General features: G+C 37.7%; 1 protein-coding gene and 1 long non-coding RNA gene across 3 annotated transcripts; one reads left to right on the top strand and one right to left on the bottom strand.

The window, feature by feature from the left end:
• Positions 1–1,819: 1,819 nt before the first annotated feature.
• On the bottom strand, positions 1,820–19,745 carry tmprss5 (transmembrane serine protease 5). Of its 2 annotated transcripts, XM_015337613.2 has the most exons (13): positions 19,655–19,745; positions 17,750–17,891; positions 17,145–17,243; positions 15,696–15,809; positions 15,310–15,445; positions 13,697–13,810; positions 11,629–11,672; positions 8,053–8,215; positions 6,950–7,134; positions 5,265–5,363; positions 4,393–4,535; positions 3,305–3,457; positions 1,820–3,157 (listed from the first exon to the last, which is right to left on the bottom strand). In XM_015337613.2, the coding sequence occupies exons 1-13, from the start codon at positions 19,655–19,657 to the stop codon at positions 3,149–3,151; spliced, it is 1,404 nt and encodes a 467-aa protein (XP_015193099.1). In that variant the 5' UTR covers positions 19,658–19,745; the 3' UTR covers positions 1,820–3,148. The 2 variants fall into 2 exon arrangements, with proteins under 2 accessions (XP_015193099.1, XP_069038970.1); XM_069182869.1 differs by lacking the exon at positions 1,820–3,157 and having other exon boundaries at positions 3,393–3,478.
• LOC107075659 (uncharacterized) lies at positions 14,529–20,262 on the top strand. The gene is made up of 3 exons (XR_001477176.1): positions 14,529–14,612; positions 19,315–19,377; positions 19,682–20,262. It is a non-coding gene; the product is annotated as an uncharacterized lncRNA (long non-coding RNA).
• Positions 20,263–21,773: the final 1,511 nt, after the last annotated feature.

Raw genomic sequence — 21,773 nt, 5'->3', positions numbered from 1 at the left:
GTATTTTATTCACCTTTTACTTGTTCAATTTAGTTCATGCCCAGTTTCCTAAATTGCACTGTGCTGTTCAAGCAGCACTTACCATTCTGGTAAGGGAAATAGATCTGCGAATGGTATTGTAAATAGTATAACATACATGCCTTTGAAGTTTAGGGATTCCTTCAGTGTACGTGTGAATTTGAACTCTTCTAAGATCACTTATCAATGACTAATCCATTTGCAACACATAGCAAATGAGTTCACTTAGCAAACATAATGAAGAGTTATGTTTGTCAAGAAATATATGGACCATCTGCTCCTTTTCTATTTGGCGTTTTAGAGTTAACAAAGAGAAATTAAATAAAATGTGCTGATTCATCAGACTTTCAAAATTGAACTTGTGGCTTTTGAAAACTAGAAACAGATTTAGAATATTTTAAATTTTATTACAAACAAAATAGCTCTGGATAGAATCATTTTTAGGTGTGTCTAAGGAAACAGAAACACAGAGGTGTCAATAAGGTACAAAACAGTGATTTCATTTTTATATAGTGCAGGGGAAATAGAAACAGAAATATATCAAAAGCCCTGTTCATTTTGTGGAGGTGCCACTCAACCTCTTGTTCAATCCTAAACTATTGACCGGGCTGGCTTAGCACATCCAGGGAGAAGTGTGGTCAGAGCAGTACTGCCAGTGAGAGCTCAATGACAGAGCACACCTTTAGTGGCACACCCAGAATAATTAGGAGATGAGTTTAATCATTTTGAATAATTGGGTGCCTGACTGGTGGGGAAAAAAGGACAAATCGTAAGCCGATCATGTCCTTGAGCCATGGGGCTGCAAACTATGGGCTGGTCTGTGTGGTGACAACTTGATTATTAACCCCGGCTTCACTCCTTATATAAGTCTGAAACATAAAACAGTCTTCTTTTAAACTGTAGCAGCATGTCATGTTTACCAGATCTTAACTGATGTTTGATCAGCCTGTACCCTGATGGAACAAGTCACCACTGATCATTCCATGAGATTATTTTACAGCACAGCAGGCTGCCCTAGTTAATAAAGCTGGGAAGGAACTGTGAAAAAAGTTCTGAAGATCTTCTTTACTATTTCACCTTTAAAAGCACACTTTTTTTTCCCTCTGTGGAAGATTTACCAACTGACTTCTAAAGGACTGAACATCGAAATTAAAAAAAAGTCTGACATGCTTTAAAAACTTTCCGTCTTTGTATATGCTGATTGAATCTTCGCAGGCCCATCGTACTTGGCAGTGAAGCATGAATAAAGGATACCCCCAAAACCAAAGTCGAGTAATTATCAGGCTGTGAAAAGTGGTTTTTGATCCTCAGACGTTAGTTAACGTCCTTTATACTTTTTCCCTGCTGTGTTTAAAGAAAGACCCCTGCTGCTGAGCTGGAGAAGGAATTTTCCCCCAATCCATATGAGCATGAACTGATCATTTCTTCTAAGAGCAACTACAACTCAGAAATCTACCTCAAACTTCCCCAACAGGCTTTTGAAGCCATGTTGCTCTACTTATCTTAGGATAACAAGTTGTGGAGAGTGCATAATAACCGCTTTTAAGAAATCTAATTATGCGGTCCATGCATTTTCCATCTTCTACTCCAGTGGCATGCATGGAATCTTACCATTTCCAAATTAAGTTCTGATAGAAAAATGTGAAAAAAAGTTAAAGTATATATTAAAGTATTTATTCATACTCATAATGTTAAATAATTCTGGGCTGTAATTATTATAGTGATGTTGAAGGAAAACAATAAACAAGGATCTATATTTATACAATTGTTTTTATTCCAGATGGGAGAAAATATTATTTATAATATTTTATTAATATTGCCCAAATATTATCTACATTAAAATCAATAATAATTATATCTGCATATGTTGCACGAATACATGTTATCAATCATATTATTTTGAGTATACATATAATGTATATTTGTGCATATATTCTTACAATCTTACAACTGCAAACTGTCAGCATTTTGGTCTTAAATAAAGCCAACATTTTGGAAAATATATTAATATCTATTTGAAATATGTAGGAGAAATAATTTTCTCTTTAGATTCCTTTGCAAATGTAGTATTATGTCATAATGTACAGTATAACAAAGATACAGGCATGATCAACATAGACAACTGAAAACATTTAAATTTCTACAAGCTATGTTGATAAACATCTGAATTAGAACAGCAATATTTCTGCCTTTCATATCCATTTAGTCACAATTTCCCACATTACTATAATCTGGAAAAATACTTGATGTCAAGAATCTAGTTTAGAATTGCAAAAGGTAGGGGCTTAAAATTACGTTGTAAAATTATCTTTGTCATCTGCTGTTAACCCTCTCAGCTCTCCACTCTCACCACGTGCTTCACTTTTGGAAGGTTATCTAGAGCTCAGGGTTTCTGTAGCAGAGAGGCAGCATTGCACATGACAACATGAACAACAAAACCAACAGTGCCTTCCAAATCACATGTAATGGCTTTGATACATTAAAAAGAAATTTAGTGCTCCCAAGTGGCTGGAGCATTAAAGGTGATCATTCTGACTAAAAAAAGGCCCCTAGAGTCCTAAAGCCACTGATTAAAATTGGATTAGGATTCCTCATGAGGCAGCAAACAGCTAGCCGGGTGTCGCTAGGGTTAGAAGAGGTCAAGTCACAGACGGTGTCTTCAGCTTGCTGCTTAACGAAGGCTGTGGCCCTGCCAGCTGTCTTCGTGCTTGCGGTGCTGCCAGTGACCCCCACTCCAATCCCCCAGTCAGTGCAGGCTCACTGGCCAGCAGGGGGAGGAAATGGCAGTTGCCATGACAGCGCAGGGTTTGGAGGAAGTCCCGCCTCTGCTTGCGCCTGGTCCTTGGCACTCAGTCCAGTTGATTAACATTCTGTATTCCAAACTGAGGGGTGTGATAAGGAACTAACTGCCATGTTTATTGGGGAAGAAATGCAGATTATATAGTCTCCTCACTATCCATAATGTACTCTGTTGTTATTGTTTTGGTTAAATTCAGAGGGAGCATCCTCACTTTGAAAACAGTGGAGCTGCTAACAGCTGGTTTTCATAAATTTAATAAAATTTTGCAGTAAACATCTTCAGGACGAGCATCCTTTCCTTCTTCTGAACTCCTTTCTTCTACTTTCACACTCAGTAGTTCTGAAAGAAAGTGTCAGTCCAAAAAATTGACATAATAACAAAATGCAATGAGAATCTTTATTTCTGAAAACAATCTGATGCTGATTATTTCATTTGGCTTTCCATCCCGTCATTCACCCAGCGCGGGGGCTGATGTGTTTTTTTTACCTCAATCGTGTCGTAAATCCAGCCCAGAAACTCGGCCACCTTGGTGTAAACTCCAGGGTGGTTGGGCTCTGCACATCCTGTGCCCCAGCTGACCACTCCTACCAGTCGCCAAACGCCATCATCCTGACACACCAGCGGGCCTCCACTATCACCCTGTCAAAACGCCCAGAATGCCTGCTGAGAAAATGCCCAAGGCCTACGGTTTTTTGTGGCTTTTCTGTACACTGAAATATTGATGCTCTCTTCTGATCTTGAGGAGTGACAGTCACCTGTGGGTTTTATTCCACCTGAGCTCTTAATGGCTTAACCAAAGCAGCTATTGATTTCTTTGATCCAAACTGTCATGGCTTTCTAACCTTTAGAATTCCATGATGTTGGGTTCCATAGTAACCCCGCAGTGCTGAGTCTCTCTGGAGACCTGGAGTGTCACTTCACTAAAACAAACAAGGATTCCCCTGTGATGAGCTCATATCTAATGGTTTATGTGCTTTCATAACTCACAAATTTGTTGTTGATCCTACCTGTTAAGGAAAGAGGGTTCCAGAAGTTTAACAGGTAGCTATGAATCCGTATTAAAGCACAGTAGAATATCAATCTTCAAATCTCTCTTACTAAATTTTGTGGTACGGTTATATATTACTCATTTTAAGGTGAGCTTGTTATTAGCGTTTATACAGTATAGCAATGAAAGGATTTTTTGGGGTCTTAAAGGGGCCCAACGTCATTTTCCATCAAAAGATGTAGTAGAAACGCAGAGACTCCAGGTGAAACCAAGTCTTCATCAACACCTTGTACTGAAAAGTAAACCACCAGCTTTGTCAGGGATTTCTGCTTGCTTTCATGTGTTCAAAGTGGAGGAATAATTGGTAAATGGATGAGATTCTTAGATCAGTTGGCTACCCAGCAAATAGCACCGAGCCAAATGGCATCCCTTTATTTGTAACCTTTTCTTTAAAATAACACAAGTCAGCTGTCCATCATGAGCAGTAAAATGTTAATAAATGGCGGTAAAATGTCATCCACAGAAAAGGAAAAATGCAGAGAACATCTGGAAGAATAAATGAAGTTTAATATCTGAACACACTGACCTGACATGCATCTACTTGCCCCTCTGTGTATCCAGCACAGAGCATCCTTGATGTAATTTCCCCATCGTACATACAGGAACTGTTGCATTTCTTAGTGCTGATCAAGGGAACTGGCGCCTCTTTTAAAGTTTCAGGAATGTGAACTGCAACGAAGCCAAAGGCAAAAAAAACAAACTCAATACACAAACATTAACAACAACTTCATTTGCCAGTTGGATGTTTTAACAAGAACACACATCGTTGTTACCCTAATTCTCCAGCTGTAATCCTCTAAGTGGATTATATTAAACCTCTGCTTATCTCTTTACTCAATGTAACCCTGTATCAATATGTGGTCATGCCATATAAGCTTGTAGTGAGGTGTTACAAATGACAATCGAGGCAAAAACATGCTGAGGCGAGTGAAAGTACTGGAATATGTAAAGAAATTGTCTGATATTTTGAGATATGGACATGGTACTTAATCTAATTCACTGCCATTTAAACACATTCTCTTTTCTGAACTATTCTACCTCAACTAATGAAGTTTCTTAACAAATATTAATCTTACTGTATTTCTCATATTAGAATATGTCCTAAAGACTGAATTAATTGGTGCCAATGTGAACTACTGTGATATGCAAAGTGCTTTATTTGAATCTTAGTAAATGACAGAGTATTAAAAGGTTTACCACTGTCATTAAATAGTGTCTAAATGTATGCAGTGTGTGTATTTATTTGTTTCAGTACAAACATGAAGTGAGCCAGAATGTTAAATATAGCATATAACCTAAAGTTTGTTTGTCCCATGTTGTGGCCTAGAGGCATAATGATCACACTCATAGCAGGCTCAGTCTTTCAGTGCTGCAGTGATACACATTCTTCATCAATACCTTCATCAGGTCTTGTGTAGCCCCAGCCAGAAATCCAGCACTGTGTCCCACCTGGGAAATCATGATCGTACTGTGGGAGACAAACTGGCCTAATAGTATCTGTTAAAAATTAATATGAAGAGTTATGAGAAGTAATGTTCTTTTATTCTCAAATATTGCTTCAATACTAGCAGTATTGTTGCAACTGAGATCTGCATCTGTAACAGAATATATATATATATTATGTGCATTGTTAACAATACAAATTTCATTTCTTAAGTGCATGCACGTTACTTTTAAACACAATAGTTCAGAAGTTGAGATAGTATATTAGTTTCTCACAACAAAGTATACTGTATATCTTGTACTCTTGTTCATGAATTATAAATAGATGTAATATGTTTGCAAAGCAGTCTCTATATTTCAGATCCATTTGAGGAAACAGAGAGGAAGATATACATAACACTAGCTTTCTTAGGAACACAACTGATTGCCTAGAAACTGATATTTTTAACCTTGAGTATTCCTGTTTATTCCATAGCAGTTATCAGGTACTATGGAGCCACTGGACCAAAAATGATAAATAAGTCATAATGAGGAGAGCAACATTCAGTAGTGAAATAATCAATGAGAGAACACTAAGTGGGCATCCCTGGTAAATGTATCTAGACCATTACATATCCCAAAAAGAGATTCATCCTCTATGTTGTTAAATGAGATAACTCAGAAGTACATTACAAGAAATAAAAATCGCAGACACTTCTTTTATTCACATAAAATAACACTTTAAGCTGTGTAATATAACGTACATATGAAAAAAGGGTTGTGTCTTCACAAGAGATAGTGGCGGAACAGATATCGTCATTAATTGATTTTATTTTCTGTCAATTATGAATGAAGGTCAAAACTCAGAAAACAAAAATACTAGAAGTAAAAGACGTTTTTAAGTTTAAGACATGCAGTACTTTCCTTAAAGCACTACCATTCCTCAATGAGTCAAAAGCAGTTTAAGACAAGCCCCTGAAAAGATATTTTCAGCTGTGATTTCCATAAAGCAAACAACTAGTTTAACAGTAACTGAAATAGTTTCATCTGAATTAAGAAAATTTTTCTTTTTCTTTTTGTATTCTTTTTTCCCAATTCTGAAATGGTTTATTGGATGAGCTGAAGCTCAAACCAGTTGCAATTTGTTTGTCCCAGGAGTGTCCTTAGCGGCCATTCATATACAGCCACTCATTTACGAGAAACAAATTTCGAAACCATCTAAGCATATAAGAAGCTATATGAGAAATCCAAAAAACTATGGTAAAGCTTATTTTAATCTGTAGATGATTCTTTTAACTGAATTCTTGACTCTGCTTCTTGTATCACAGCAAGGCCTCGGTGATAAAGCCACATGATCCCCAGATTCCACAGCATGTTGATTCCATCATTCCCACTTGCTTGGAAAGACTTTTAAAAAGTCATGATCTCTGATTTGTACCCAGCAAGGAGTGTACTACGGGGGGTTAAATGTAACTTGGAAATTCTCTTTATAATCTCTCCACTGAAACTTTGGGGATTTCTGCAGTGTGAGTTCAAATACTTCTTTCATGTTAAGCTAAGTTTTGCAGAACAGCATTACGATGAGAAAAATCTCCAACTCTGAGGGCAATTAATCTTATGAAGCTTTTTATGAAGAAAAAGGTGCTCTTACCCATCCTCACCTGTGAAGTTTAATGGTGTCTTCAGCTTTATCAAGGCTATGTCATTGTCGTGACTTCTGTGGTTATAGTTTTTATGGTAAAGTATCTTCTCCACAGCATATCCTGTATGTTGGGCCAGTTTAGTGGAGCTTCGAGTGACAACACCAGCAAAAACCACCCAGCTGGAGACCTGAGGTAGCCTATAACTAAAGAGTAACAGGGCGCTTAATTTCCTTTCTGTCCATTTACTCATGACAAGTAGAAACATTATCTCCTCCTCTTTCCTCAAATATTTTCTTCCTTTTTTATGAAAAAGAAGAAATGCCTAATGTAATCACGTAAAATATTAAAGCTGTCCACAAATTATTTGTGGAATTTCCTTTTAAGGAACAAAAAAACATGCAACACTTTTTAAAATAAAGTATAATAAACATTTAAACTTGTAAAGAATTATTTTTTCTTTAGCATACTGTAAGTCTGATATCCAGATACCTTTAATGTACACATTTTACAGTATGTGCACAAGTGCAGTGCCCTGAAAACTTTCACTTCATGAGTGCAAAAGCAAAGCTGTAGATAAAATGCAGGGAAGGCAACACAGATAAATAGGGCAATAAGACATTGCAAGACAGCTGAAACTTTTCAGCAACTTGATATTGTCAGTGTTTTACTTTCTTTACAGTTCTTTGCAGTGAACAGAGAAGATTTTTTTGAAGAAATACAGTATACCTAGCGACAACAGCTAATACTCACTGAAGTGAATAAAACGCTAGACAGGTCTTATCCCTGAAATTTATGTAAAGGGACAAGTAAAGGTTAATTCCATGCTGAAAAATAGACAGAAGAAACAGTGTTTCGGCCGTTGAGCCTTCTTCGGGTGTGAAGAAAACTGTTCAACCTTTCGTTTTTTTTCTGCTTCCTTCTTCATCTAACGCCACCTTATTCCTCTGCAGTCAACCCACGTCGACACAGCTCGCCTCTCGTTCCTCATGCAATATACGTGGTTATTTAACACTTCGGAGATGAATTTATTTTTATCTGTACTTCAAGTTAATAAACCATTAAGAAACAAGAAATCCCCAAACCAACCCAGACAGCCCTTCCAGAGTGGCAGTCAGTCTTACTTGTGTACGCAGTGTGCAGCGGTGGCTATCCAGCGGCGCGTTATAATTGAGCCTCCGCAGGTATGTCTGGAGCTGTAGTGGAGACTCACTTGCCAGGGCCACCTCCCCAGAGTGGCTTCCGTTCCTCCAATTATTCGGGGCAGCTTTGCTCGAGTCCCACACTCTCGGGGAAAAAACAGCACCAGACAAAACCAAACGTCAGGGCTGGGGGAGGGGAGTGTGCGTGTGTGTTTTTGTAAAGTGACTGAGCATCTGAGGCTCAGACAACACATTTGGAAGAGTGGCCGGCCACCCTTTTACCTGCTTTGAGAGGGAGGTCCATCTAGAGTGCAAAATGATAGACATCTTCAAAGGGAGCCCCTTTTCAGGCTTGCCGTAGGGGATTTTTTTTTTTAAGGGCAAAGCACCTTGCTGGGAAGTCTCCAGCTGTCCATCTTCTAACTGCTTCGTCGAGTTCAGGGGCTGCAAGCCAGCCGCAGCCGGTGAATCCCGCTGTGACAGTTGCCTCTTGAACGAAGTGTCGCAAAGGGATCTGCGCAGAAACCCTACTATACCCACTGGTAAGATGGCAGCTTACACAGCCCAGCGAACCACCCGGAAGCTACACTCCCTATCCTCCCCTGTGGTCTTTCTCCTCCTGCCCATTCAACTCTCCTTTCCAGCCCACTAGCAGTGGAAGCTCCTCACCCGGTTGATTCTATATCGCTGGCTTTGCTCTTTGCCTGTCTTCTTTCTTATCAGTGTGCCAACTTGGGAACAACAGAGGCTGCTGCCTGACAGGGAGAGTCTCTTTCCCGGACTTCAAACCACCCGAATATTGTATCGCCAACCAAACATTGTATAACCTTTTTAAAATAGGTGCTGCCCTAGGATCTCCCCCCTGAGACGTCCAGAGTTACTGTAGGGGTCTTGAGAGACAACTCTTCACTATGTCCTTTACAGGGACCTGGCGTCCCCAGGTGTAGCCAGTTTCCCAATTTCCTCGTGTGAATGCTGGGAATGTGTCCCTGGGACAGTTGCAATGGTGTGTGGCAGTTCTACGCCCTTTCCACAGTCCCAACTGGTCCACTCTGCTACACCCGGCAAGCAACGGGCACAAGGCAGTAAACACCCTGGACAGGGTGCCAGTCCATCGCAGTGCACACACAGACATGTACAAACACGCACCGGGGCCAGTGATCCCAGAAGCAAATTAACCTACCAGTATGTCTTAGGACTGTTGGAAGAAACGCACACAAATACGGGAAGGGCATACAAACTCCAGCACCCCAGGAACTGAAGCCAGGGCCCCAGCACTGTGAGGCAGCAATGCTAGCCACTGCCACACTATGAATTAGGAGACTGTGAATATTAATAACTCCTGGCTGTCTCACAGTACCTGAGACTAGAACAGGCTTCTAGAACATTACAGTAGGTCATTAGGTCATCTATAAATTGGCTTCATTACTCTCTGCTCTCCTCCCCACTAATAGCTGATGTGTGGTGAGCGTTCTGGCGCACTATGGCTGCCGTCGCATCATCCAGGTGGATGCTGCACATTGGTGGTGGTGGAGGGGAGTCCCCATTACCTGTAAAGCGCTTTGAGTGGAGTGTCCAGAAAAGCACTATATAAGTGTAAGCAATTATTATTATTATTATTATTATTATTATTATTATTATTATTATTATTAGGTCATAAGAAAGGTGACCAAAGGGAAGGGCCTGTGTTGCCTTGCTCCAGTCTGGCTCATTTGGTTGCTAATATAGCTGTTTCTTGAAACAGGCCAAGGTGTCAATTCCAGAGCACTAGCTACACAGCATCAATGCCTCTGGGGATTATGAATCTGTTCCCCTCTAGTCACCTCTGCTCAGGACTAAATAGATTTAGTTTTTACACCAGTGTAGTCTATCCCCTGTCTTTATAGTCTGGTTTCCTGAAATTGCATACCGTTGTTTTGCGCTTTATCTGTTCAGTTTCAAAACATGTTATGAAGCATACTATTTTATGATCCCAGTTCTTGCATAGTTTTTTCCTCTCCTTTTCCCTTATCACATCTAGATTATTGGAAAATCTGAGATCAGTAAAGAAATTCTCTGAGTACAGTAATTGTATTTGGTGGACTGTAGCATGCTACTAACATTGTTCCTTTGAATGTTTTTTTTCCTATTAATTAAATAAGTATTCTGAGACCCTTAATTCACCTATTTTAACTGTCTGCGCCTAAATGCTCATTTTAATGAACTGCTACATGTCCCTTTCATCCATCTTTCCTGTTTCTTTGGAATACTGTGTATGTACTAATGTTGTGTTCTTCACCGTCACTCTCCTTTAATTATGTTCTTCATTTACATCATAATTGCATAATAATTGAGTAGGTTTTTGTCATGCATTTTGTTCCTAATCATTTATGCATAAGTATTTAATTATCTGGTGCTTTGATGTTTTGCTTTTCCCTGGGGTTGTCGTTTGACAATATCCCTTGCATGTCTGCCTTATAGATCTTCATTGGATTGTCCTGCCTTCATTTTGAGTTTAAGTGTTTTTGAATTCCAGCGCAGATCATTGCTTCACATTTTTAAATTCAAAGCAGCCACAGACAGGTGACAGGGCCCATCAGCATGTCATAGCTATACTTTCACCAGTCAAATGGGGCTTACACAGTATATGGTTCATGTTGTTAAACAAACATGTCACAGTGAATTATGGGCATATGCATATTAATTTCATCTGGCTGTTTCACAAGAAAATAAAAGTCAATTTCACTCTATGTATACTGTAGCTATGTAAATATGGTTCCTAATGAGGTTAAAACATGTCCTTGTAGTAGACAACAAGGTAAAGAAATGTTATTAAAGGAAACGTACATCATTGTTCCCTCAGTGACTGTGTCTTATGACTCTGCTCAGAGCAAGCTGAGCTTCCCCTGGTACAGTACTTGTGTTAGCACTCATTCACCAGTGCTCCCTTCATTGGAAACACGGAGCACACACCAGACAGACATTTAGACGTATATTTAGGCAGATATATTTCCTTTCAGAGCCATTGCTAGTTATATACAGTACATCTCCAAGGCCATAACCTGAGTCATGCTCTCAGGTTTAATTGCTTTAAATGTTATTAAAAAAAGCCTTTACTACTAAAAGTTGTGAAAACTGTAGAGGCACGAGATTTGTTTACTTCATGAATGGGCTACATTGGTATCTTCTTTATGTGTGGAAAAAAATGTCAAAAAAACAATGTGACCAAGTTATTTATAACGATGTGACAAAGTTACAAAATGTGCCAAAAACTGACTTTTTTGCAAAAATGCAAATAACTTGTTAAGGGCAAATGAATTAAACATATTTCCTCTTAATAATTCATCAGTCATTCCTATTAGTTTCTTTTATAGTCTGTTTTTTTTGGTTTTTAATTGAATGTGGTATTGTTTGTTCGGCTTGAACCTCAAGGAACGACAGTGAAGCCATGTGAAGCCATTCTCTATGTTCATCAGAAGCAAAGATGAAGAGTAAAACAGTCATTCCCGAAATGGGAGATAAACACTGTTTTCAGTGTCGTGCTTCAAAACCCGTTTTAGAAAATTAAATAAAACTTACCAAAACACTTCAATGCTATCACCTTTCCTGTGATACAACTCTCTCTGAAAGCAAATAGAGAGATAGAACAGTGCAGTGCAGTTTGTATGATTCTCTTTCATAATTCAAGCAGGTAATAATTAAATAGTAGCAGTACAGAGCATATCAATAAATGTGGTTTCCTTATATTTCTTTATACAGTATATACTGTATAAATGTCTCGTCGTGGAAATATCTAAGTTCTAGCTTGCTTCTTCTGCTACGCACAGCTTTGAGAAGTGATTGATTAAGGTCTGCTTAGAGGCCAGTACCGTGTTCCACCGTCCAGTGTCTTGACACTGTACCCTTGGGTCTGTTGGAGCAGTTTTGAAATGTTTGAAATCGTTTTCATTTTTCATTTGCATTAAACAGTAAAAAAATAACCAGGCTGTGGCTGCAAATTTGAAAGAACACGCTTGAATGAAAGACTAACTGAAAGCGCATTCATTAAAGACATCAGTCTGACTTGCCTTTGCCATGTTTAAATTTGAGGGAAACTGTAAAAACTATCCATCTTGGATGTTGACTTCCTAACCCATAATTCCAAGTCTGGCTGGACTAAAGGTCCCCGTTAAAATGGATTGTGAAGTAATTTCTCTCTTTTCCACCAGTTTGCTGTACAGTGGTTCTGTTTTCCATAATGTCTGCCATATATCATCCTGCTCTGTGCTATACTTTAGTGATGAATAAAGTGGATCCCTTCCTATTTTTAATTCATTTAGTGGACCTTAATGCGGAGCAAACAGCTTATTTCACCTGAAGAGGGAAATACGGCGGCCCTGGTCTACACATTTCTACCAAATGGCACAGCATGGTTTCCTAGCTGTACTTAGTCTAAAGGGCAGTATCTAAATGCAAGGAATTGTTCTGATGATGATATAAGATGCCAATAAGGGATCTATACCTTGGAAAGAGAATATAGCAGAAGAAGGATTTTCACCTTGCCTTCTTGACAGCAGAAAGAATACAATGTCTTGTGAAACTGAATCCAACTTTTCTGGTCCGGGAGAGAAAGACAGCACTGCATTGCAGAGAGTTCACTCTCACTACTCGTAAGGACAGAGAAGTAAAGTACCTACCCAAGCCCAGTGGCTCACTGGGTCAGGGCTTATGCTGGTTTCCATGGTGTTAAGGGGACAAGACAGCACATGGCTCTCTCCCCTAGATTATAAGAGAAGCACACACAGCCTGAAGCTGAGTCTTTAAACCTTATTGATCTTGTTCAGCGAGCTATGGATCTTGCCTCGAGAGAGCACAGAGGGTTAGAGCTCTCTTCCTCACCTTTTATTAAATCTGGGGAAATGCAAACGTGAGATTTGCTTGCTGAAAGAAATCCAACATCCTAGCTAAAAAAGCAATTTAATTCCAGTGACTCTTGGACCCTCATGACAGCTTGTTAATGGATGACCATCAGCCTCCTAACAAAATAAGTTTGCTTCAATATGACTTATTAACTCAGTTTTGTTCACTCTGAGATGTTTTCAACTTTGTTTTTAAATATTCTCCCTACTGATTCTCTTTGACAACCAGTGTTTCTGATAGTAGTACTGGAACGTGGACATAAGAAACACTATACTGTTGAGTTTATATTGGATGTTTTTGTTCACATTGAGTAGAATAATCATTTGTCTGATGTTCTACAATTTATGAAACATACCACATCAAACATTCATACAATGTTTGAAAACATAGGCTTCATGAATTTTAACTGTGTTGTGTACCGAATTTATTGTTAAATCAGGCAATGATTGAGCCGGTGAATTAAAAAGCAAGGTGACTAATGTGTACTGAAAAAGCTGATTGAAACATAGTATAAACCATCTTATACAATTTTAATGCTTAATTGTAAAAGAAAGGCACTATTATGTTTTCTCAGTGCATTGGTATTGTAGCAGAGTTCTAATAAATGATTTATTTATAAAAAAGCCCGATAAGCATATGCATAAGGAAGTATTTGTTTGTCCCCTTTACGGCTGTTCACCCAATTTATTCAGATCTAACCATTATGTATCATAAAAGGTCAATGGAGATGAGTGCTAAAATTAATTACCTGAACTGCCACAAGCTTTCCAGATTGGTTTTGTGTTCAGAGGTAATTTGAACAAACCCATCCGAGTAATTGGGTCCTATGTCTGTCAGGTTTACTCCTTTGTGCTTTGTTAACCTGAAAGACAGAGCAGAAGTATCATCCTACTTTGAATCCTGTGATAAATCACACCGTACATCAGGACTGTAAGTTAATGGCAATGCTGCTTGTGCGCAAAGAGACGAAATCCAGAAAAAGATCTGCACTGCTTTGATGCTTGACACATACTTTCTAATTTTCAGATCTCCTTGGCTGAACCACTGAATAAAGGTTTTGAGTAAAACATCCTGATAAATCTCAGCAAAGTGTGGCGCAGGCATGCAGAACGATACACTAATTGTTGTGTACAAAAGATTCCCCGTCCATCGTTAATTAAAAACTTTAATCTGCCTAATGAATTTACCTATGTCATGTCTGTTTAAAAATGTGTCACTGCATTTGCTACAGAATACTGCAGATTGTCTTTTTCCCCCATATGATTGTGAACTGGTTGCATTTATAATAACAGGAAGAATGGCGCGGTTGCGGGACACAAGAATTGCTGAAGTTGATTCCACTAGAAAATTAAATAAAATTAAATTGTAGAACATGAATTGTAAGTCTCCCTAGGTAAGGGCGTACGCTAAGCGAGCAAACACATATATAAATGTGATAGTGTCATGCACACTGCTAAAGTCCTTTTTTTAATTTAAGTTTTGTGTTTAGTTTGCGGTCGATTCGCACACACACTCGTGGAGTTTTACTGAAAAGCCAGTAGGTGGCCCGAGCGAGGCTGCTGTTCACCCCGGCGCGTGATCGTCGGTTTAAAAAGCGAATTTAACGGCATTTTGTCGCGCTGATAATACAGCAGCTTTAATTAACAGTCTTTGTAAAATTACAGGTAAGCTATTAGTCTACGTGCCATATAATTTGAGTAAATACTTTTACTTTGAAAAGTTTGCTTTCTTTTTACTCAATTGAACTCCCTATTTTAATTATAAACCCATTATAAACAGGTGAGGTGGTAATGAATAAACTTGTTTGTATGGGCAAGCCTTATTATAACATAGGATTTATGGAAAATGTTAGGAGTTACACAATGTCATTAAAGAAAATGTTCTACTTGTTGTTTTGATGAAGGTTGTATTATAAATATGTTTTAATATGAAGGCAAGACTCCGCAGAGAGTGAAATACACATAGACGTGATATTCATATGTCTGTACTGGTAAATAAGTTTAATGATTATCCTAATGTATGTAGCAAATGATTATCTTAATTTGTATGAGACTAAGAGGTACACTACTAGTAATGGCAGAGTGTAGACAGACATAGGGGAAACTCTTTCATTGTATATTTAGGGTTTAGGTGCATGATAAAGTAATGAGAATATTTTCCATCAGTTTAAAAGTGAATATATTGGCAAACGTTGTGCTGTGGTAAAATACAGCAGCTTTAATTATCTAAGTGAACAGATGCATTATAGTGTATTAGGAAATGTCCAACAAATCCAAACATTACAACAGGGCACTCTTATCCTTCTATTTCTGCAGCATTTATCAGACTTTGGTAAAGTGTCAAGCAGTTTAAAAGGCTTACCTTAGGTAGCCTAGCTGCCTACAAACCAGGTTTCCCAAAGATGAGTTCCATCTTTCATAGCACACAGGAAGCCAAGTCTGCAATTTCTCCAACTGGACCTCTAGCAGAGAGTTCTCAGGACTTATTCTGTAAAAAACTGAATTGAATTTATTCAAAACCGTTTGTATTTAACCTTGTGTGTTCAGTTTGTGAAATGTGCACTGTACTGTGCGGTAGATATCTTCTCGATGTTTTGCTCTTTCCCACCTTGGCTTGTTCTTGGTCATTTGCTTTTCACTTGCTGTTCACTTCTATGTGACTCGTTAGAAGATCAACACACAAATGATTAAAGACTCTAACCACGTCTAGCACAAACCCTCCCAGAATCCATCTGTCGGATCACTGACCTTTTCTGGGGTCAGCGATGGTACTGTCTTCCGTCACATTACAGAAGGGAGTCTCTTTTGCATCTCCTAGACCCGCTGAGCTGTGATTTGTAGCAGGCCTTAAGAGCAGCTTCACTGGATGAAAGACAGTATATTATACTATACACTACTAACACAATACCCAAATGTCTGTGTTAACATGACAGGAACATAACACTTTCCTAAAAATAAATGATAGCATAAATTCTACAGAAAGCTAAATGAATCCATCCTGGTTTTCATGAGTTAATTTTTGTTTTGTCTTTATTGTAAAAATACTTTCCACATTTGTTTTAAAACAAACTGTTTATGTTCTGAAAAGGCCAGAAATATACAGTAAGACTGTTTTTTGTGAACAGAAAGCTAAATGAATCCATCCTGGTTTTCATGGGTGAAATTTTGTTTGTTTGTTTTTTTATTGTGAAAATACTTTTCACATTTGTTTCAAAACAAACTGTTTCTGCTCTGCAACGATTTTTAAAGCAAAATTAAATAAACTCAAAACACTACTGCACAGTAACTTCCAGCCACCTGCTGTAGTACTCCCTCCAAATGTTCACTCAGTGGACTGCCAGACAAGGTGTACACAGCAGAGATGAAGTGTGTACTCTGTGTGCTATCTTTGATACCTTTAGAGGTTAACAACTGGAGGTGGTACAGTATCAGTGCAAATTAAATATTTTTAAAAATAAATTTCATAGGGATTGACCTCATTTTAATATATCTACAGTATGTGTTTAAATGTGCATTCTTCACCTTACTGGAGTGTATAAGGTACAGCTGAATGGAGAAATACATTTCTCATCCTTCTTCAAAATGGAACAGCTATAATTTTCCATATGTCTGAGACTACTTCTAGTTTGTATTAAATAATAGCTATACAATTATCTGTTAAGTACTGTATATATGTTTAATTGTTTTAAATAGTATCCATAAGGATATGAAATATTTTTAATTGTATAAATAGAAAGATTTGCTCAGATCTTGACTGATATGCCATGACCTTTGTTTATCTCAGGCAGTTTCAAGCAGTTCATTATGAAGTTACCTTGAGAAAAAATTCAAGATGAGAATCACCTTAAAGTTCCCCATAGATACAGAAAATAAAAAATGCCACCATCTGATAGTCTATGAAAATTAATAACAGGAAAAGTTGTTTTATTATGGTTTGTGGCACCATTGTATTTTGAAGCTTCCCACTAACATTTCATTTATTGTCATTTTTGACACTTTTTGTATAATGTGCATGCATTTGTTGCTTTTCATCTGGTTTTTCCCCGAGGTTATGTAAAATGTTCAAACAGAAAAAAGTTAAATGTATGCTCTTGAAAAAAAAATCTATTCTGAAAGTAGCCACGTGGTAAAATCATTCTGTCAACAAGGAACAAGAGAGGAGGCAAATTAAATCAGGGATCAAATGCTATTTCTCACCTAAAAAACATACTCCTACAGCTAAACAGCCTAGCAGTCCAACTGTACACACAACTGCCAGTATCTTCGCCAGTCTGTGCGCCGTTACCTTGGAAGAAACTTGAACATATTCATTAGTTTAGATATAGTACAGTACTGTATGTGATGGTCAGAAAAAAAGTTGATTCTGATTGTCTATAGTGACCCCTGCTGTTTTAAGCACAAGGGTGACTGAACCTAAAAGATTTACAATCAAGTGATGAGACAAATACTCCTTCTCATTTTTGTGCTTGATGATTAGCCAGATTTTTTGTGCATTAAATTACATTAAAAAGACAACAAACTAACAATGCAGTGGTATAGTGTTAGTAAATTATACTAATATCCTGCCTGTCCCTGTAAAGAGCAGATATATAAGCATTGTATAAGCAGATGCAGAGAACATATTCTATTCAAACTATCTATTAATCCACAGCCAGAATTCCCTTAAGATTAAGGTATTTAAAATGATTTACGCTTCATGAATGTGGTCGTAGACAGTAGGCAACAGACTGCTTTTAGAAAAACATAATACAGTTTAAGTCTAGATGTTGTATGGCTGAGTAAAATAGAAGTATGGGGCTTGCCTTGGTTTGCTGGCTGAATTTCTCTCAGCCATGCTGGAGTTCCCTCAGCATCTCTGGGTTCTCCAGTGTGTGCCTGTGGCAGGGGAGTCTCATGATCAGCTGATGGACGATAATTTTCAGGCGCCGCACCCGCCCCAAGATTCTGTAAGAATTGATGCCACAGAAAAAAGATGGTGTGACAGATGGTACCTTAGCCATCTTTTTTCCTTTTACTCACGGCATCCGTTCCTTTGTGAATTTTGTTTATTTCACAGTAAGTCAACATTCTATCATTAAACTTTAATGGTTCATGCTTTTGGCTAAAAAAAAATTATTTTGTCATTCCAAGAAGCCATGGTTTCTGAGCAACAAATAGTTGTTTTTACTTATCAAACAATGATTTTTTTAAATTAAATTGTTTCTATGATAACCATGACCCATAATGCCCTAGTGTAAATGTCCCAGAAGTGAAATACCTTGATCATCCAGTTTACTGCCCACAAGATTTAACACTGTCAGATTCCTTCTTTCCTTCAGATTCAGAATTCAGAAAATATTACTTAAAAAGATGCTTATTTTACTTTATGTTTCTACTCAACACCCTGTCTGTGTTATTGTCTGGTAAAAACTAGTTTTAGGGATCATACTTTGACTTGAAATTTTACAAAATCGCATTGGTTGCGGCAATTTTGTTTCTAATTACGATAGGTAGCAATGTTACCTTAGAGTCCTTGACATTTATTGGGTTTAGTAAATTTAAGGTTCATGGTTCTTCGAGGTAAGAAGGAGTAATGCAATTTTTCAAATATATTTGTTGTCTTTCACTCTTTATTCTTGCACCTTAAAGGCAGCATAGCTTCAAACACCTCTGAAAACATTTACAGTCCTGTTAGTAGTACAGTCTGCAGGAAAATAATTGGAATATTTGAAACAGTGCAACTAAAAATAGTAATGAAACACTCCAGTGACAGCTGTGTTGAAGGAAATAGATGTATAATAATATTAATCATTGTCAAAACAAGCAACAGTGTATTGCTGGGTTTCAGGCGTATAAGTACCAGAAACAGTGCAATATACATTTTTTATAGATATCTTTCACTGAAAGAATATACTGCTTTTGCACTGTAGATGAAATATAGAACAAAAAGTTATACAGTAATTCCTTACTCCCTGGAATTCTGTAATTGAATGCATTGAATTCTGGGGACAATTTACTTTACTTTCTTTTTTGACCTTTTGCAAGCATTACCTTATTCGTACTACACATAATAAAAATGAATTTAACAATTAGAAAAAAGTAAATGTAAATTCATGGATTCTATAATTCGTGCTGCCAAAAGGGTTTATTTTAGAAGTTGGCTAAACCATTAAGTAGATTTCTTTACCGATCAGACATTTAAAAAAGGCATAATAGTACTGGTAAATATAAAATATTCAGTAGTTAGTCATATTAGGCAGGCAGTTCCCATAGGAGGGCTGGTATTTTATTTAAGGAATAAAGAAAATAAATCTACATTTTGATTAGTTGCACAGTTTGATGTATTTAAATGTGTAGTGTGACACAAACAATGCTATTTCTTACGCAGGAGAGTGATACACATCACTGGTGGATGAAATGGATCCCCTCACCACCCACAGTGGGTGCTACTGTAAGACACTTTGGGATCCTTTGGGATGAACAGCATTATGTAAATGCAAGAAATTATTATGTAATATGGCAGCTACTGTTTCAGAACAGTGCTGGGAGTATGCATGTTAAAAAAAGAACAATTGTTTTAAGACAGAAAGACAAACACATTTTAAATTCTGAAAACACAAAATCAGGTTTTACACTAGTTTTGCAACAGTCTTCTTTGTATTTTTGTTATGTAGAATAGAATAACCCCAGAATAATCAATATTAGAGCAATTTCCCCTGTTGTCTTACCATATTTTCCTCTCTCGGTCTATACAGGTGGGCAGTACCTCCGCTACCTCATCAGTGGTCATTCACAGAGCTCCATGAGGGCAAAAGACGCTAGGGGTGTTCAGAGCAGCCGGACAGTTTTTCATTTAGCAGAATGCAACTCTGGATTTTCATTTCACAAAAAGACAATGAGGTCAGCAGTGGTCTCAGCAGAATGAGCCCGTTGTTTTGGCAGGGAGGTAGAGGGGCCTAGCGAGGCGAGCTGAACCAGTTCTTTGTGGGGCACACATCTCCAAAGATACCCCTCTTACAACTGATAGGACGTGGGTTGCCTAGTAACAACTCTACCTCTGCCAATAAATGGCCCACTTTGTTTGAAAACCTGAAAAAAGAGCAATTTGTGCTTTGTGCTGACAATTGGTGGATTTTTTAAGCAAAGATCATAATTACAAATTGTTGAAAAGCTTCTTTCATATCCTGTCAGGGTAATTTCAATAGAAAAAGGTACTGTATGATCTTGCTTATCAGTGAATTAAATGAAAAAAAACAAGCATTTTAGGTCTTGTGGTGAAAGACAGACACAAAGAAAAAAAAATATTCTTCAAGAAAATAAATGGCAATTAAGTTATTTTTCCGTCTTTCTTTTTAGGCTTTTTTGTAATTTCTTTTTGTTTTGACAGCTGACAAAGTGTTTTGGGGAGTTTTTAATGTTGGTTAAAGCTGGAGGATAATCAGGGAGCCAAGCTCAGGTTTACTGAAGTGAATATTGGGAAGCTTTTTCAAAGATGAAGAATTAATATTGCATTTCTGTTCCTAAAGTATTTAAGGAAAATCAATAAAGGAATGTTTTCTAAAGGCTGGTAACAATACAGCGATCTAGGTGGTATTACATACCTCAGTTAGCATCAGGCTTGACCTTACCTACTGCTAAAATTTAGGTCAAGACCAGTGCTAATTAGTATCACTAAACTACTGCTATATTCACTAGTGGTTTTCTTTCTATCCCATTAATCAGTAATAGAGAGTCAGTCGTTAATTGGACAGCGACAAAAAAGTGTATTTTCAAATTTGCCAATTAAGAAAAAAAAGTTCCCTCAGAAACAAAAAGTGTAAAAAATTAGAAGCGGTCATGTCATGCTGCACCTTTCAGAACAAAACTGAAGTGAATTTGCTTTGTCTAAAAATCAATTCAGCACAATTGGAAAAATGCTAACCTTGTGTCAGAACCAAGAAGTAACTAAATTCTGAGAACTGGAACCATGATACCTGGAAGGTGCCCTGCTACTGCCTCTTTTCTATCAAGGTTCATTAGAGACAGAGCACTTGCACAGCTGGGGATTTTGTTTTTGTAAGGAATGCCAGTGTAGAAGGGCTATTGCCTGAAAACTTGAATGCTGAAAGGCACCCACTGACAGGGTAATCCAGGATTCTGCCATCTAGCTGGCAAATCACAATTGCATTGCACACAATCCAGCAATATAGGTTATAGTACAGGGGCAGACCTGTATTATACTTTTGGTTTTTACTAGTTTACTGTTGCATACTCCCCCTTAAACAATAAAAACTACTTTTTTAAGTTGATTGATGGTATTATGATTTAGAGAAACAGCATTCAACCATGCCCGAATCAAGATGTAGACTTAAAAACAACTTGCCTTATTAGATAATTAATGGATTTTTGGGGCTTTTAATTAACAAAGTTATTGGCCTGAAACAAGTGTAGCGGGAGACTTTAAAGTATGTGAGGCTGAAGTCCAGAAGACAGGATAGTTACTCAGCTCTCTCTGATAGTATATACAATCTGATCTTGACATTTTAGTCATTTCCCAGCTTCAAACCCCACTTTGTTATTTAATACTATAGGGCATGTAGTCTGTTATCTCATTATTCCAAACACTGACCTCAGCTTCCAGGTGGGACACTTGATATTTTGGGCTGAACACCAGTAATCTTGTGTGACATTTAAATCTCTTAAGTTGTGCTGCCTACCTTCTATCAGCAGCCATATAATTCGTTTAAAATGCTGCTCTAGATTACAATAGTGCTAAACATCTTCACAGCATTCACACAGCTAGTAAATATAACACAGCTCTGTTTATTGCCTTATGTAGGCACTAAGTGCTATTCAGACCAAAAAGCA

This window comes from Lepisosteus oculatus, chromosome 23 (assembly GCF_040954835.1).
Source record: "Lepisosteus oculatus isolate fLepOcu1 chromosome 23, fLepOcu1.hap2, whole genome shotgun sequence".
In the NCBI taxonomy this organism is placed as follows: domain Eukaryota; kingdom Metazoa; phylum Chordata; class Actinopteri; order Semionotiformes; family Lepisosteidae; genus Lepisosteus; species Lepisosteus oculatus.
The sequence above is the reverse complement of the archived record's forward strand: the minus strand, read 5'-3'. Positions and strand labels throughout refer to the sequence as shown.